Below are 14997 nucleotides of genomic sequence, written 5' to 3'. Positions count from 1 at the left end.
TTCTCTGTGGCTTTGGAGCCTGTCCTGGAACTAGCTCTGTAGACCAGGCTGGTCTCGAACTCACAGAGATCCACCTGCCTCTGCCTCCCGAGTGCTGCATCCATCGCCCGGCTAGATGCAGTTCTATTTATAAGAAAAGAGCAAGACCTATGTAAATTCAATGAACTGAGTACTAGGAAATCCAATCCAATCCTTTATTGGTTTTCCTTTCTACTTTTGTGCATTCAGTGTACTAATGTTTCCACTGAATGCAAAGATTCTACCTACAATTTTTCAACATTAAATGGTACAAAAGTATACCTATATAACAATTGAGTTTTTCACCTGAATTACAGTATTTTTTTAAGATTTATCTGTGTGGGGCTGGAGAGATGGCTCAGCGGTTAAGAGCATTGCCTGCTCTTCCAAAGGTCCTGAGTTCAATACCCAGCAACCACATGGTGGCTCACAAACATCTGTAATGAGGTCTGGTGCCCTCTTCTGGCCTGTAGGCATACATGCAAACAGAATATTGTATACATAATAAATAAATATTAAAAAAAATATAAGGGCCATCCTTTAAAAAAAAAAAAAGATTTATCTGTGTGTGAGAGAGTGAGAAAGAAAGAGAATGTTTATGTCTGTGCACCACATGCAAGCAGGTGCCCAAAGAGACAGGGTGCTCGATTCCTGGAATGAAAGTTACAGGCAGTTGTGAGCCCTCTGAATGGATGCTGGGAACTGAACCCAGGTCCTTTACAAGAGCAACAGATACTCTTAACTACCATCTCTCCATCTCATCCATCTCTCCAGCCCCTGAAGTATAGTATATTTTTTGAATGGGCTTTGTGTGAGATGATTTTGCCTAAGAGCAAGCCAATGCAAGTGTTCCAAGTATAATTAAGGCAGTTAGGCTATATGCATATTCAGCTTACAATATTCACAATTTATAAAGGTTGTATTGGGACATAATCCTATTGAAAATTGAAAATATCCATACTTTGTCCAAATGGTTATTTCTCAATCCTTTTCCCTTTCCTTTCTCATTCAATGGTGGAGACCAAACACAGCTATGACTGAGGTACACTTCCTGTTCTACATTAATTTTGTTTGTTTGTCAAGACAGAGAACTTGCTCTGTAGACCAGGCTGGCCTCAAACTCAGAGTTCCACCTGCCTCTGACTCCGGAGAGGAGGGAATAAAGGTCTGCACCATCACCAACTGGCTCTCTATATTCATTCTCTCATTCTTTTCATAGTATCTTTATTTCTTACCAGAAATAATTATAACAAATATATTTACTTTTTCCACACTCATATCTAGTCTACTCCCTAATCACATCGCTATTTTTTATTATTGTTACATTTTTTGTGTGTGTGTCACGCCAAGGTGCCACTGGAGGTCAGAGGACAACTAGTGAAAATCAGTTATATCTGCTCCCACCCAGGGATCACACCCAGTTCTCAAGTTTGGCAGCACACTTACCTGCAGACCATCTCACCAGCCCACATCACTACTGTCGGTATTTTTAGTGTTCATTGCTCCTTAGCTGTTATTGATTTGTCGGCTTTAAATGATCTCCTTCAAGTCAAGTAAGGAAAAGATAAATAATTCAGACTGCCTTACACTGGGACTCAAAGTAGCAGCAGAGTTAGAGCAGTGATGGTTCAGAGGGCATAAACGTGGTTCCTTAGACATACTGCATCATGGGCTGCCAAGGTGGCTCAGCAAGTAAAGACGTGTTGCCAGACCTGGGTGTCCTCTGATTTTCACATGCATGCCATTATATGTAGAGTGTACACACACACACACACACACACACACAAATGTTATTTTAGAAAACACTGCACAAAAGATTTAAAAAATTAAGTTGGGCACTACCACACCAACGCTTGGCAATCAGAGGTAGAAGGATCACAAGTTCCAGTCCAGCCAGATCTAGATAATGAGATTGTCTCAGAAATCACATGAATCAGTAAAGGAGGAGTACATACCTCTCCCTCTTCGAACACTAGAGAAGTCCTCGCTTTCTCCCCCTCTCTTCTCTCGGTGTGGAGCTCCACTGCTTCTGCCATCTTCTCCTCCGTGCTTTACTTCACCTTTCCCCTCAATTGCTACCATCCGTATTTTCCCAATGCTGCCATTTCCGGGAGAGATTTGAGCATCTTCACAAAACCCAGAACGTTCCAAGAGCTGACTGGGATCACCACCTAAGTAATACTGAAAGTGTCCATTGTTTGACATAAAGCTGTCTAAAGACTTACAAATTTAAAACAATAGTTACAAGTTATAAATATAACTGATATAGCAAAAGTTTTTATGGTAATAAAAATACTGTTTTCTAAAAGGGTCCTCTCATGTTCCTGCTGGAAATATTCCTTTCTTTAAAATATCCTTCAACTTGCACTCAGTTTCCCATATACAAGAAGTAATTGAATAGGCATGATTTTGTCTATGAGCAAAAAGTAAGGGTTCCCAAGAGTCACCCAGTCACCCAAGATATAAAGAAATGCTCACCTTAGTTACTATACTTAACTCTAGACAACTATAAGGAAAAAGGACCCTGGCTCATAACCTTAGTAAGGGAGTCCTAAGAGATTATTGCAGGATTGTCTAATAAGATTTATGAAAAACAACATGTGGCAGATACTACAGAAGTCAATCAAAAAATGATGATGGACATTCAACTGAGGACAAATGGAGTAGGGGCCAAGCATGGTGGCGCCCGCCTTTAATCCCGCACTCAGAAGGAGAGGCAGGCGGATCTGTGTGTATTACAGGACAATCTGTTCTACATAGTGAGCTCCGGAACCAGCCAAAGTTACAGCCAGCCCCTGAGTCAAAACAAAATCAAAAAAGAACAAATGAATATAAGTCATATCAAAGGTTTCATAATGACAATGAACCATCAATGTAGTTGGGATGGAAGATGTTTGAGAACTTACAACAGAATAGTACTGGTCTTAAGAAACTGAGCACAGAGAGCAAGAGAAAGGAAATCTCTAGTGACTAGACAGTTTGGTGACATACTAAAATAAATACAGGAGATAGATAATGCTGTAGGAAAACAAAAGAAAGATAATGGTTCAGATACAGGTAAGTAAAAACTGAAGCCATAGGTGTCTCAGTTAGGGTTTCTCTGGTGTGCTAAAAACACCATGACCAAAAGCAACTTGAGAATAAAAGGGTTTATTTCACCATATGCATATAAGTCATTGCTAAGGGAAGTCAGGACAGGGCAGGAATTCATAAAGAAGTGCTGCTTATACTGGCTTGTTCTTCACAGCTTGCTAAACCTGTTTTTTTATATCATCCAAGGCCATGGGCCAAGTGGTGGCTCTGTCCACAGTAATCTGGGCCCAGCACATCAAGTATAATGAAGAAAATACCTCACAGGCTATTTTGGTAGGAACACTGTCTCAACCGAGGGTCCCCTTTCCCAAATGACTCTAGTTTGTGTCAAATTAACATAAAACTAGCTGTCACACTAGGCAAAGAGTATGGCAGTTACAATTCAGAAGAAAGAAAACACTGAATTTATTACTTTAATAGTTATCAACCTTCAGTACTGCCTGAACCCAAAGAATCAGTAGCCAAAGCTGTACTACTGAAAAATACTAAATTCCTGGATCACCAAGAAAAGGTGACTGAAATGAACTGTCCAGTAGTGCACGAGGGAGGCACTAGAGGAAGACAGGCAGGCAGATCTCCATCAACACCAGCCTTGTGTACACATGGAGTTATGAGCCAGCCAGGGCTATTTAGTACAATTTTGCCTTAAAGAGAAAAAGAAGAAAGGTGCTAATAACCAACTTCCTTTTTGTTTCTTTGTTGAGTTTTTTGGGGTTTTTTTGTTTCTTTCTTTCTTTCCCTGAGGGAACTGCATCTTACTATGTACCCTTAGCTGGCCTGGAACTTTCCAGTAAATTTGGGGATATAATTGCCTCTACTCCCAAATGCTGTAGGCCACCACACACAATCACAGACCTATGTGTAATTTGTTCTTCTTCCAATACTGAATCTTGACTGAAATCTGAAGATTATTTTAAGTAGGTTTTTGTTTTAAAAGCTTTTTTTTTTTTTTTTTGGTTTTTCAAAACAGGGTTTTTCTGTAGCTTTGGAGTCTGTCCTGGCACTACCGCTGGAGATCAGGTTGGCCTTGAACTCACAGAGATCCACCTGCCTCTGCTGGGATTAAAAGCACCACTGCCCAGTTTAAAGGCTTCATTTTTATTTTTAACTATGTAGATATGTGTGCATCTTGTATGTGGCTTTGTATGGAGGTTTTTGTAAATGAGAGCGATGCCCTTGTGGGTAAGAAGAGGGCATCAGATCTCCAGGGTAGGATTCACAGGCAGTTGTGACCTGTCTTGATGTGGTGCTAGGAATCAAACTTGGGTCCTCGCAAGAGCACTCTTAAGAGGGTGGCGGTGCACACCTTTAATCCCAGCATTTGGGAGGCAGAGGCAGGAGGATCTCTGTGAGTTCAAGGCTAGCCTGGTCTGTAAGAGCTAGATCCAGGACAGCTAGGATGGTTACACAGAGAAACCCTGTCTCAGAAGAAAAAAAAAAAAAAAGAAAGATTATACGCTCTTAACTGCTGAACCAGCAGCTCTCCAGCCCTTGAACCAAAAGTTTTAACTGACTGGAGTATAGTCAATATGAAGAACTAATTTATGCTGAAGATTATTCAGTTTTCTTCGCTAATCAATGTTTTAGCAAGGACAGCAGCATAAACAGTTTACCCTCTGCACCTCCATTCTACTTATGACACTTTATAAAATATACGTAAGATAACTTAAAATGGAATGCTGTATTACTGTAATAGTTGTCTACTGTCTACATTGGTATTCTAATATAGTATCTTTATAAAATAATTTTATTCTAATTCTGCTATTATAGTATTATATTAAAACTAATTCTCTTTTGGTGTGTGTGTGAAAGCACGTGTGTTGGCTATGGCCATGCGTCAGTGCAGACATGTGCTCCCCGGCATGAACACGCAGAGAGCAAGAGGGTCACCAACAGCCTACTCTACCACTGCCACTCTCCACCTTATTCCCTGGTACACATCTCTCACTGAACCTAGAGCTGACAACAAGAAAACCCTAGGAATCCTCCTCTCTTCCGTTCCACACAATACTGAGGAGTATGCACACAGAGTCACACAGCTTCTTTTGTCTTTGAAACAGGTTCCTACAGTATGACCATGGCTGAACTGAACTCACAGAAATCAGCCTGCCTGTTTCTTGAGTGCTGGGATTAAAGGTGTGTGCCACCATGCTGTCCTCCACACATGGCTTCTGATAGGGACATTGAGATTTCAAACTCAAGTCCTTCTTCCTCTCAAACTTGTGGAACAAGTGATCTTACCCACAAAGCCAGCCTCAGCTATTATTATCATATACTTTATAATTTACTATAATCATTATACACTTTAATTTACACACACACACACACAACTATAAATGTTTAAACATTTTGAAGATATTTTTAAAGTGTGTGACGTGTGTGTTTGTGTTCTCCAGTGTGTTTGTGGCTGTTATTTCATCAGTGTCACAGCATACATGTGGTATTTAAACATCAACACCTCAGATGTCTGCGCTGGCTTCCCACCTGAACCTGGGTCATCTGTCATCCGTCACTACATACAGCAGCCTAGCTGACCTGTAAGCTCCTGGGGATTCTCCTGTCACCAGCTCCCATCTCACGAAAGGGGCACTAGGTTACACATGCCCTCTAGCTTACACAGGTTCTGAGGAAGCACTTTGCTCTACAGCAGGTTCATTCCAAATTAATGAACAAGTTTATTAGCTACTAAAGAGGTTATGCATTGGTGTTTTGGGGATTTTTTTGTATGGTTGGTTGGGTTTGGTTTTTGGTTTTTTTGGGTTTTGTTAGTCTCCTTAGCATACAAAGTAATGGTTTCATTATGGCATGATTGTATGAATGTCATATTGTATTCTGCATACTGGATATATCATTTTGAAAATTTGTCAGTTGTAAAATGTCATCTTTACCTCTTCTTGTCCAAATTGCTCCATAGAATCACAGTACACTTCACTGTCTGAGTCACTTGTCAAATGATGAATTCCTGAAGCGTCCTCACTGTGATCATCATTTGTATCTAAATAGAAACAAATGTCCAGACAGTGTATTTATACTCTAGGACAATAAAAACATTTCATTCTATTTTTCACAACTCATCAGTCCTCTATTATACTCATTCTGGCAAAGAAGTCTGTCTTACCAAGTCATCATAAGTTACCCTCAAATCCACAGTGTTCCTGCCTCAGCTTCTAAAGTGCTGAGATTACAGGTATTCCACCACACCTGGCTCCAGGTCATGATATATATATAGTGTGTACATATATGTGTGTTGTGTATATATATACAGCTAGACTTAGGAAGTAAAGGCAGGAGAACCACTAGCAGTTCTAGGCCACCAGGTCTACACAGGTGGGTCCTGATGAAACACACCACGGCTGGTAAAATAGAGGAGATTACTGCCAAATCTGACCATCTGAGTTCAAAACCCCAATGATGGAAAAACAGAGTCAACTCTATCTAGTTATTCTCTACCCTCCACATACCCTCCAAAGACTTAACATAATACACACACAACTACACACTATGAACAAATAAAAAAGAACCAAATATAAGAAAGCATTCTGGCTCTAATTCTCTGTTTCAAAGTAACAAACCCTTATAGCATCATTAACAACCCTAAGAAGACATTTCTAAACAGTTTACTGTAGGTTTTCAACACCCTAGAATTGTTAGAAGAGGATTTTAGGTATAAGAAAAGGATTAGGCAAAGGAATATCTGAGAACAATACCTTGGTGGACATAGACAACAGTGTTTTCAGTTTGCTCCAAGCTCTGATCTACAGGCTTTGCTTCTTCATTGTTTCTGACATTTGGGGAAGAATCGGTATGAAGATCATTGTGTGTATCCTGCACAAAGCTATCCTTATAGCCATTAGTAACAATGATTTCCAAATTCTTATCTGGTGATTTCTTCATCATTTTCTTATCTTGTATGGAAAAAAAAAAGGTGAGATGCATAAAGTACCTCGTGACCAGGCATGGTGACTCAGTCTTTCATCCTAGCACTCAGCGCTCTCTGTGAATCTGAGGTCTAGATAGAGAGTAGAGAGTACCAGGCCAGTGATACATACATGTTCTAGAATCTGTAGTCAATTCCCAAATTACCACAATCTTTTGTGAAGGGCTTCCTATTTGGATGGGAGAAATGGGTGGTTCCTCAAAAGGGGTCCTATTATTACATGCCAAAGCTCACCCAAAATTCATGTTAAATTTTCAAAATGCTCCCATTCTCTCCACAAGGTGGTGGCACATGCCTTTACTCCCAGCAGAGGCAGGCAGATCTCTGTGAGTTCAAGGCCAGCCTATTCTACAGAGCTAGTTCCAGGATAGGCTCCAAAGCTACAGAGAAACCTTGTCTCGAAACCACCCCCCCCCAAAAAAAAGAAAAAGCCCCCATTCTCCATGACTCTTATGAAAAGACTTTAAAATGCATCACTATCATCGTCATCTTGGGCTGCAGAGATGGCCCAGCAGTTAAGAGCACTTCCTGGTTTTCCAAAGGACTCAAGTTCTGTCCCCAGCACCCATGTCAGGTTCACAACTGCCTACAGCTTCAGCTCCAGAGCATCTGATACCCTGTGCATGCTGGGAACTGAACTCAGGTCCTCTAAAAAAACAGTCAGTGCTCCTAACTGCTGAGCCACCTATCCAGTTCCTAGAATAATGTCCTAATGTTTTTACATTACCTCAGACAAATTGCTCTAGAAACAAAGAAATGAAGATTACCAGACTGCTAAACTGATCCACAAGAAACAGACTGTGGGGGGTTGGACAGATGGCTCAGCAGTCAAGAGCAATGGCTGTTCTTCCAGAGGTCCTGAGTTCAATTCCCAGAAACCACATGGTAGCTCATAACCATCTGTAATGAGATCTGGCTCTTCTGGCCTGCAGGCATACAGGCAGATAGAACACTATATACATAATCAATAAATAAAGCTGTGCAGTTTCAGTAAGTATCTCTTTCCTTCCCAGTGCTTGTTCTTCTGCTAACACAGAATGTGGTACCCCATGATTCCAATATTCCACCATCAAAATTTATCCCTGGGGTGATCCCAACACTCAAGAGAAAGAATCAGGATTGTTAAATATGAGGTCTCCCTGGGCTACATAGTGAAACTCAATCTCAAAATACTAAGAGCTGAGTGCATAGCTCAAGGGTAGAAGGCTTGCCTACATATGCCAGGCTTTAGATTCAATCCTCAGGAAGTGAAGTTTATGCCTGTATTCTATTCTCTATAGTCCATTTAATTTTGATAAAATGCTAAAAAAAATAGTGTATATGCATATATCCATGCTAAAAATAACACCTTAAAATAATATATACATGGGCTAGAGATATAGATCAGTTGGTAGAGTACTAGCATAACACTAATGAAGCCCTGGCCTTAATGACAATGCATAAACTGAGCATGGTAGCAGTCACTTATAACCCAGCAGGAGCATGAGAAGTTCAGGTCATCCTCAGCTACAGAGCATATGCAAGGCCAGTCAGGGATAAGTGAAGCATTGTTTCCCAAAAATTAAAATTAAAAAATTACATAATACAGAGATGGAGAGATGGCTCAGCAGTTAAGAGCACTGGCTGACCCACATGGCATCTTACAACTATCTATAATTCTAATTCCAAAAATCTGATGCCTTCTCTGACCTCTGAGAGCACACCATGCACATGGTGCACAGACATGCATGCAGACAAAATACCCATACGCATAATAAAAGTAAATACCCCTTTTAAATTACACAATACATCATTTTATGCTTTGGGAGAATAGCCTACTCTTGTCTACCCTCAATTAACACCTATTTCATTAATTTTTTTTAAATATTTAACTTTATTTTATGTGCATGTGGTATAAAGGTGCCAAATTCACTGGAACTGGAATTAAACAGTTGTGAGCTGCCATGTGGGTGCTGGGAATTGAACCTGGGTCCTCTGGAAGAGCAACTAGTGCTCTTAACCACTGAGCCATTCCTCTAGCCCTTATTTCATTAATTAATAAGGCTGGCTGCCTGTATATTCCATAGGAGAGCATTTTGATTCACTGAAAATACTCCAAATGCCATCACATGCATTAATAATATACAAAAAAAAACCCCCAAATGTTACGTCCTTTTATCTTACCTGGTACGAGATTATTAACTGTATTAACCAGTTACTCCAGACTTACCATTGCTATCACTCTGCTCTGCTCCTTTTAACTCTTCATGGGCCTCTTCTTCCTCAGACTCAGCTCCACTATCACTGCTCTCAGTTTTACCATTAACAGCTTTGGCATTTGAAGAGATCAGAACATTACCAAGATCTAAATCATGAAATGAAAAATTCTTAATGTTGGAATTTGCAAAACAAAATTCACTAAACAATAAACCATTTTTTAAATTACAATACTAAAAATGGAAGCTAGAGAGATGAGTCAGAGGTTAAGAGCACCGCTGCTCCTCCGAGGGACCTAGGTACAGTTTAGCACTAGGTGGTGGCTTACAACTGTCTAGACTTTAGCTCCACTTACAGGCACACAGGCAAAGTACTCACACACACACACATATTAAAAATATAAATTGGGTGATGGCAGCACACGCCTTTAATCCCAGCACTCAGGAGGCAGAGGCAGGAGGATCTCTGCAAGTTTGAGGCCAGCCTGGTCTACAGAGTTCCAGAACAGCCAGAGATACAGAGAAGACCAGTCTTGAAAAACATACAAACAAACAAATATATAAATGTAATGTTATTCTTTTACTCTACACATTTATAGCTATACAAATTATTTCAATTACCAGTTACAACAAAAATGATAATGCTGTCTTACCTATCCTTTCTGAAGCCAAGTGAGAACTAATTTTGAAGTTAATATCAATCAAAAAAATAAAGTTGAATATAAATGACCTTCATACTTAGTAAGTGAAAAACAATTTACTAGCCTGCCAAAATATCAATATGATATTATCAATATGATATCAATATGATATTTTAGTCCTACCAATAGTCTCCCTGATAATATAGTTGGACTCCATTTTCATTGTTGAGATAAAACCTCACACTACAGCCCTGGCTGGCTTAGAACTCACTATGTAGACCAGACTGAACTCAATCCTGCAACAAGCTTCCTGCCTCTGCTTCCAACGAGCTGGGATTATAGACATACACCATGCCTGCCTAACTTCTTCCTATCAGATACAGAATGCTGCATGAATCTGTATCATCATCCTGGCACAGAAGCCATGATAATGACTGCATTATTCAATCTCAGCATTTGTGCTGCAGAATCAGGCACTATTCACATTTTTAATTTTTTTGTATTGTCTTTAGGGCTTGAGGTATAAAGCCTAATTTTTATATATTTATAATGTGAAAGATAGATAGATAGATAGATAGATAGATAGATAGATAGATAGATAGATAGATAGATAGGTAGGTAGGTAGGTAGATAGATAGATAGATAGATAGATAGATAGATAGATAGGTAGGTAGGTAGGTAGATAGATAGATAGATAGATAGATAGATAGATAGATAGATAGATAGATAGATAGATAGATAAGCTAAGCTAAGCTAAGCTAAGATAAGGGGCAGGCAGGCAGACAGGGAATAGACAGGCAAGCAGGCACACTGACTGACTGACTTTTTGTGAAGAAGTTTCAAGACAGGGTTTCTCTGTGTAGCCCTAGCTGTCTTAGAATTCACTCTGTAGACTAGGCTGGCCTAGAACTCAAGAGATCCAAGAGATCCTCTGCCTCTTGAGTGCTGGGATTAAAGGCATGCGCCACCACTGCCACTTTTTTAAAACATCAATTTCATCACTTAAAGAAGCAAATAGTATTGGCCAAAATTTACCCTAAGAGAAGACACAAACTGCAATATGCTTTTCAACTGAGCTCTAACGAGGATACAGATCTGGAATTGTTAGTTTTAGAGTGATCTAAGACTGTCCACATCTGTAAGGGTATCATGCTTTACCAGTGCTGCTGGGTTCTGGACCACACTTTGAGAAACAACAGTGAACAGATACTGAAGAGGCAGAAAAGGCTAGGTGTGGTAGCTGTAACCCCAGCACTCAGGAGGCTGAGGCAAGAGGAATCCTGAGTTCAGATTAGCATAGTCTACATACTGAACCCTGTCAAAAATCAAACAAAACAACAATAAAAACAAAAACAAAAAAAAACAAAAGAGCAGAAAAAAAATCTAACTTTAACAATCATTAAAAAGAAAAAGATCCAATTACATTAAATTCCAAAATACCTATACACTTTAACAGCGGGGTGCTGGGGACTGTGGATCCCCAGACCCCGAATTTCTTGTGACCCCCTGCCTGCGGGAGTAAACAACTTGTTTTCCTATGCCTGCAGCTGCTCTGAGCAAACAACTTGTTTTGTAGCTGCTCTGAGCAGGAGACCCTCAAGAGTTCCTGATGACAGGGGAGTGGTTTCTGGTGGGCTTGCGGCTCAGAGTTACCACGTGGAAGGAGGCCCTATATAATATAAGCTGCCCTGGAACACAGTAAAGGGCATTCGGGCATCCTTGGCCTTACCCGTCTCTATGTATGTGTTTCGATCTCCAGCCCCTTGCCTGTACTGTGGCGCATAGAGCTGGCATTGTGCTACGGTGAGGCCTACAATCCTATTTAACTCCACCTAAGTAAACCAAATGAAAGACTAAAACTTCAAGTCTATTTTCTATTAGAGAATCATGACCTCGCCATAGTTTGTTCTGTAGTTCTAAGAATCAGTTGTAAGCTACCTGACATGGTGCTACCTGACATGACCAGGTCCTTTGGAAGAGCAGGACATGCTCTTTACCATTGCCCTATAAATTTTAAGCAAGGGCTTTACATGGATTTCATTATTCCTACCTTCTAAATATTTGGAGAGTTTCTCCAGTCGGACTGGCATGTGAAAGTAAAAGAGAAAATTAGACACATAGGTATTAGTGCATGCATATTGTATCAGCTGCTGAGGTAAGAAAAAAAAAGGTAAAACAGAGCTGAGCAGGATTACACATGCCTGTAATCCCAGAATATGGGTGAATGAGGAAGGAAGGTGATGAGTTCGAGGCCAGCCTGGCCCAACTTTGTACACAAGACCATGTCTCGAAAGGAAACATAAGCCTGTCCAACCTGAGGTCAAGTCAGAACTCTTGCCACTCTTTGTGTCTTCTACGATTTCATAAAACGGACCGATAACATGCAGCAATTCTTCAACTTTCTCGGTCATGGGCATAGTTTCAAGAATCTATAATTAAGAGAAAGAAATATTGTAAAATCACCAACTATTAACTTGGTCTATAGTTGTACAACAGCTACTATTCCCAGTCTGTCAATCATTTGCAGATTTGAAGTTCATTAGCAGACTTCCCAAAGGGACTACATTAGTTTTATAATGAACATTAACTAATTTTTTTCAATCATACTAAAGATGTATATGCTAATGATCTAAAAGTATTTTTGGAGCTGGTGACTAAGCTGTCAGTTACAGAAAACTTGATATTCTTAAAGAGGACCCAGGTTGGGTTCCCAGCACCCACATGGTGGCTAACAGCCATCTGCGGCTCCATTTTTGACCTCTGAGGGCTCCTATATCCATGTGGTCCACATATTCTCAGGCACATACAAATAAATTAAAATAACCTTTTTTATTTAAAAAATATTTTCATTTGAAGATGATTTTACATAGACTTCAAATGAAAGGATTATATAATAATTTTAAGTTTTACATTAAAATATGGGGTTTATAAAAAAAACAGAAAACAGTAGAGCTAGAATGAAATTATATCTGCCATTTGATAGTAAGAAAGTTTCTAAGAGAACATGAAGATAAAGCATTGATAAATTCTTTCATACCTTCAAGACTATGAGACAATTTAGAATCATTCCTCTGTTTTGGGGTTTGGTGTTTGTTTTTGTTTGTGGGGGCAGGATCTCACTGTGTATCCCTGGCTGTCCTTGGAACTCCCTATAGACCAGGCTGATCTTGAATTCATACAAGCACAAGTCAGCACTCCCAATCCCTTTCTTACTATAAACTGGCTAAACCATTACTTAATAAAACTGGACAGGAAAAAAATGGATAAATATTGTCAGTTCAATTTTATATTGAATTATAGAAACATATCCTGAAAGTTATACAGTATTTGAGGTAAGAAAGAGGTCAGCAAGATGGCTCAGTGAGTAAAGACACTTGCTGCCAACCACACAACCTTGGACCCCACTGCAGAAGGAGAGAACCAAGTCCTACAAGCTGCCCTGAGTATCACACAAACACTATGACACCCACAAAATAACTAAGTGTAACTTTAACTTGATCACCTTGATATACTAAATGTAACTTTTTTTTAGCTTTTCGAGTTTTAGTTTTTAGGATTTCTCTACAGCTTTGAAGTCTGTCGTGGACTTAGCTCTTGTAGACCAGGCTGGCCTCGAACTCAGAGAGATCCGACTGCCTCTGCCTCCCGAGTGCTAGGATTAAAGGCGTGCACCACCACCGCCCGGTCCTAAGTGTAACTTTTTTTAAAAAAGAATTATCAAAACCACAGTGGCTTTTAGTTTTCTCTGCTTTTGAAGGGTTCCTTTGTTTTTGTGCTACTGATACAGATAACAGCTAAAAAAACAATGAACTCTACCCTCTGCTCTGAAGTCCACTAAAGAAAGTTGTGAAAATGTAACGAAGGGCACACAATGAGTGGCACAGGCAATATGAAAAAGAAACAGCAAAATATTCTGAATTTTCCAAATAAAAATTATTGAAAATCCTCTAGCGGGGAGGGAGACTAACTCCCTTATTTCAGACTTTATGTTCAAAAGCAGTTTCTTTAAAATCACTAGGCAGGGCTGGCCATGCAGTCAATTAATATACTTGGCTTGCATGCAGGAAGCCTTTGGCTCTATTTCTAACACCACATAAAACTGGGCTGCGAGGAGTTTGTACATAAGTCCAGTACTCAGGAAGTAGAGGCAAAGGAACCAGGTCATCTGCACAGACAACTCTGAGGCTGCTTAAGGCCTTGTCTCAAAAAAAAAAACAAAACAAAAAAACAAAAAAAACAAACTACAGATACTGGACATGCAGCTCAATAGTAGCAACTAATGGCACACAAAAAAAGTAAATTCAAGATGTTTTGAATACTTTTATTCTAGCTAGGCAATGGTGGCACACGCCTTTAATCCCAGCACTCGGGAGGCAGAGGCAGACGGATCTCTGTGAGTTCGAGACCAGCCTGGTCTACAGAGCTAGTTCCAGGACAGGCTCCAAAGCTACAGAGAAACCCTGTCCCAAAAAATAAACAAAAAAAACCACTTTTAGTTTTTTATTCTGTACTATGAATTATTTCCCCCACCTTTTTCATTTCTTCAACATATGCAATCATGGCTTCTTCTTTAGTCATATCACCCAATGAACTCCAAGCATCCCTAGAAATGAAAATATAAAAGTAAAAACATAAGCTACTTGATTTTTGAGCTAGATATGCTAGCTCATGCCTGAACTAATTAAATAATAAAGTTATGCTAACTGCAGGAAAATGGATACAACTAGAGAAAATCATATGACATGAATTAAATCGATCTCAGAAAGACAAACATCAAGTTTTCTCCCATTTATTGATCTTACACTTCACACACAAAATCATGTCTGTACTGATGACATGAGAGTTAAGTGAGATGGAGGAACCAAGAACTAATGGAAGAAGGGGGGAGAGGGGCTAGAGAGATGTCTCATTAGTTAAGAGCACTGACTGCTCTTCCAGAGGTCCCAGGTTCAATTCCTAGCATCCACGTGGCAGCGCACAACTGTAATTCTAGTTGCAGGGAACGTGACATCCATGGCAAAACACCAATGCACATAAAATAAAAATCAATTAATTAAAGCCGGGCGATGGTGGCGCACGCCTTTAATCCCAGCACTCGGGAGGCAGAGGCAGG

At 39.8% G+C, this 14997-nt stretch overlaps 1 protein-coding gene across 5 annotated transcripts in view; it reads right to left on the bottom strand.

Moving 5' to 3' along the window:
- Positions 1–14997, bottom strand: part of Acbd5 (acyl-CoA binding domain containing 5) — a 34303-nt gene that overhangs the window by 8998 nt on the left and 10308 nt on the right. For 3 of the 5 annotated variants that reach the window (XM_013349008.2, XM_026783012.1, XM_005354762.2), the window contains exons 4-10: positions 14415–14487; positions 12199–12313; positions 11935–11967; positions 9258–9392; positions 6819–7016; positions 6000–6106; positions 1974–2199 (exon numbers count right to left, since the gene is read on the bottom strand). In XM_013349008.2, the coding sequence (XP_013204462.1) occupies positions 1974–2199; positions 6000–6106; positions 6819–7016; positions 9258–9392; positions 11935–11967; positions 12199–12313; positions 14415–14487 (887 nt within the window). The remainder of the gene's footprint in view (positions 1–1973; positions 2200–5999; positions 6107–6818; positions 7017–9257; positions 9393–11934; positions 11968–12198; positions 12314–14414; positions 14488–14997) is intronic. The other 2 variants (XM_026783011.1, XM_013349007.2) reach the window with 1 other exon arrangement.

The sequence above is a fragment of the Microtus ochrogaster genome, chromosome 16, assembly GCF_000317375.1.
Source record: "Microtus ochrogaster isolate Prairie Vole_2 chromosome 16, MicOch1.0, whole genome shotgun sequence".
In the NCBI taxonomy this organism is placed as follows: domain Eukaryota; kingdom Metazoa; phylum Chordata; class Mammalia; order Rodentia; family Cricetidae; genus Microtus; species Microtus ochrogaster.
Note: the sequence above shows the minus strand (reverse complement) of the source record. Positions and strands in the feature narration are given on the sequence as shown.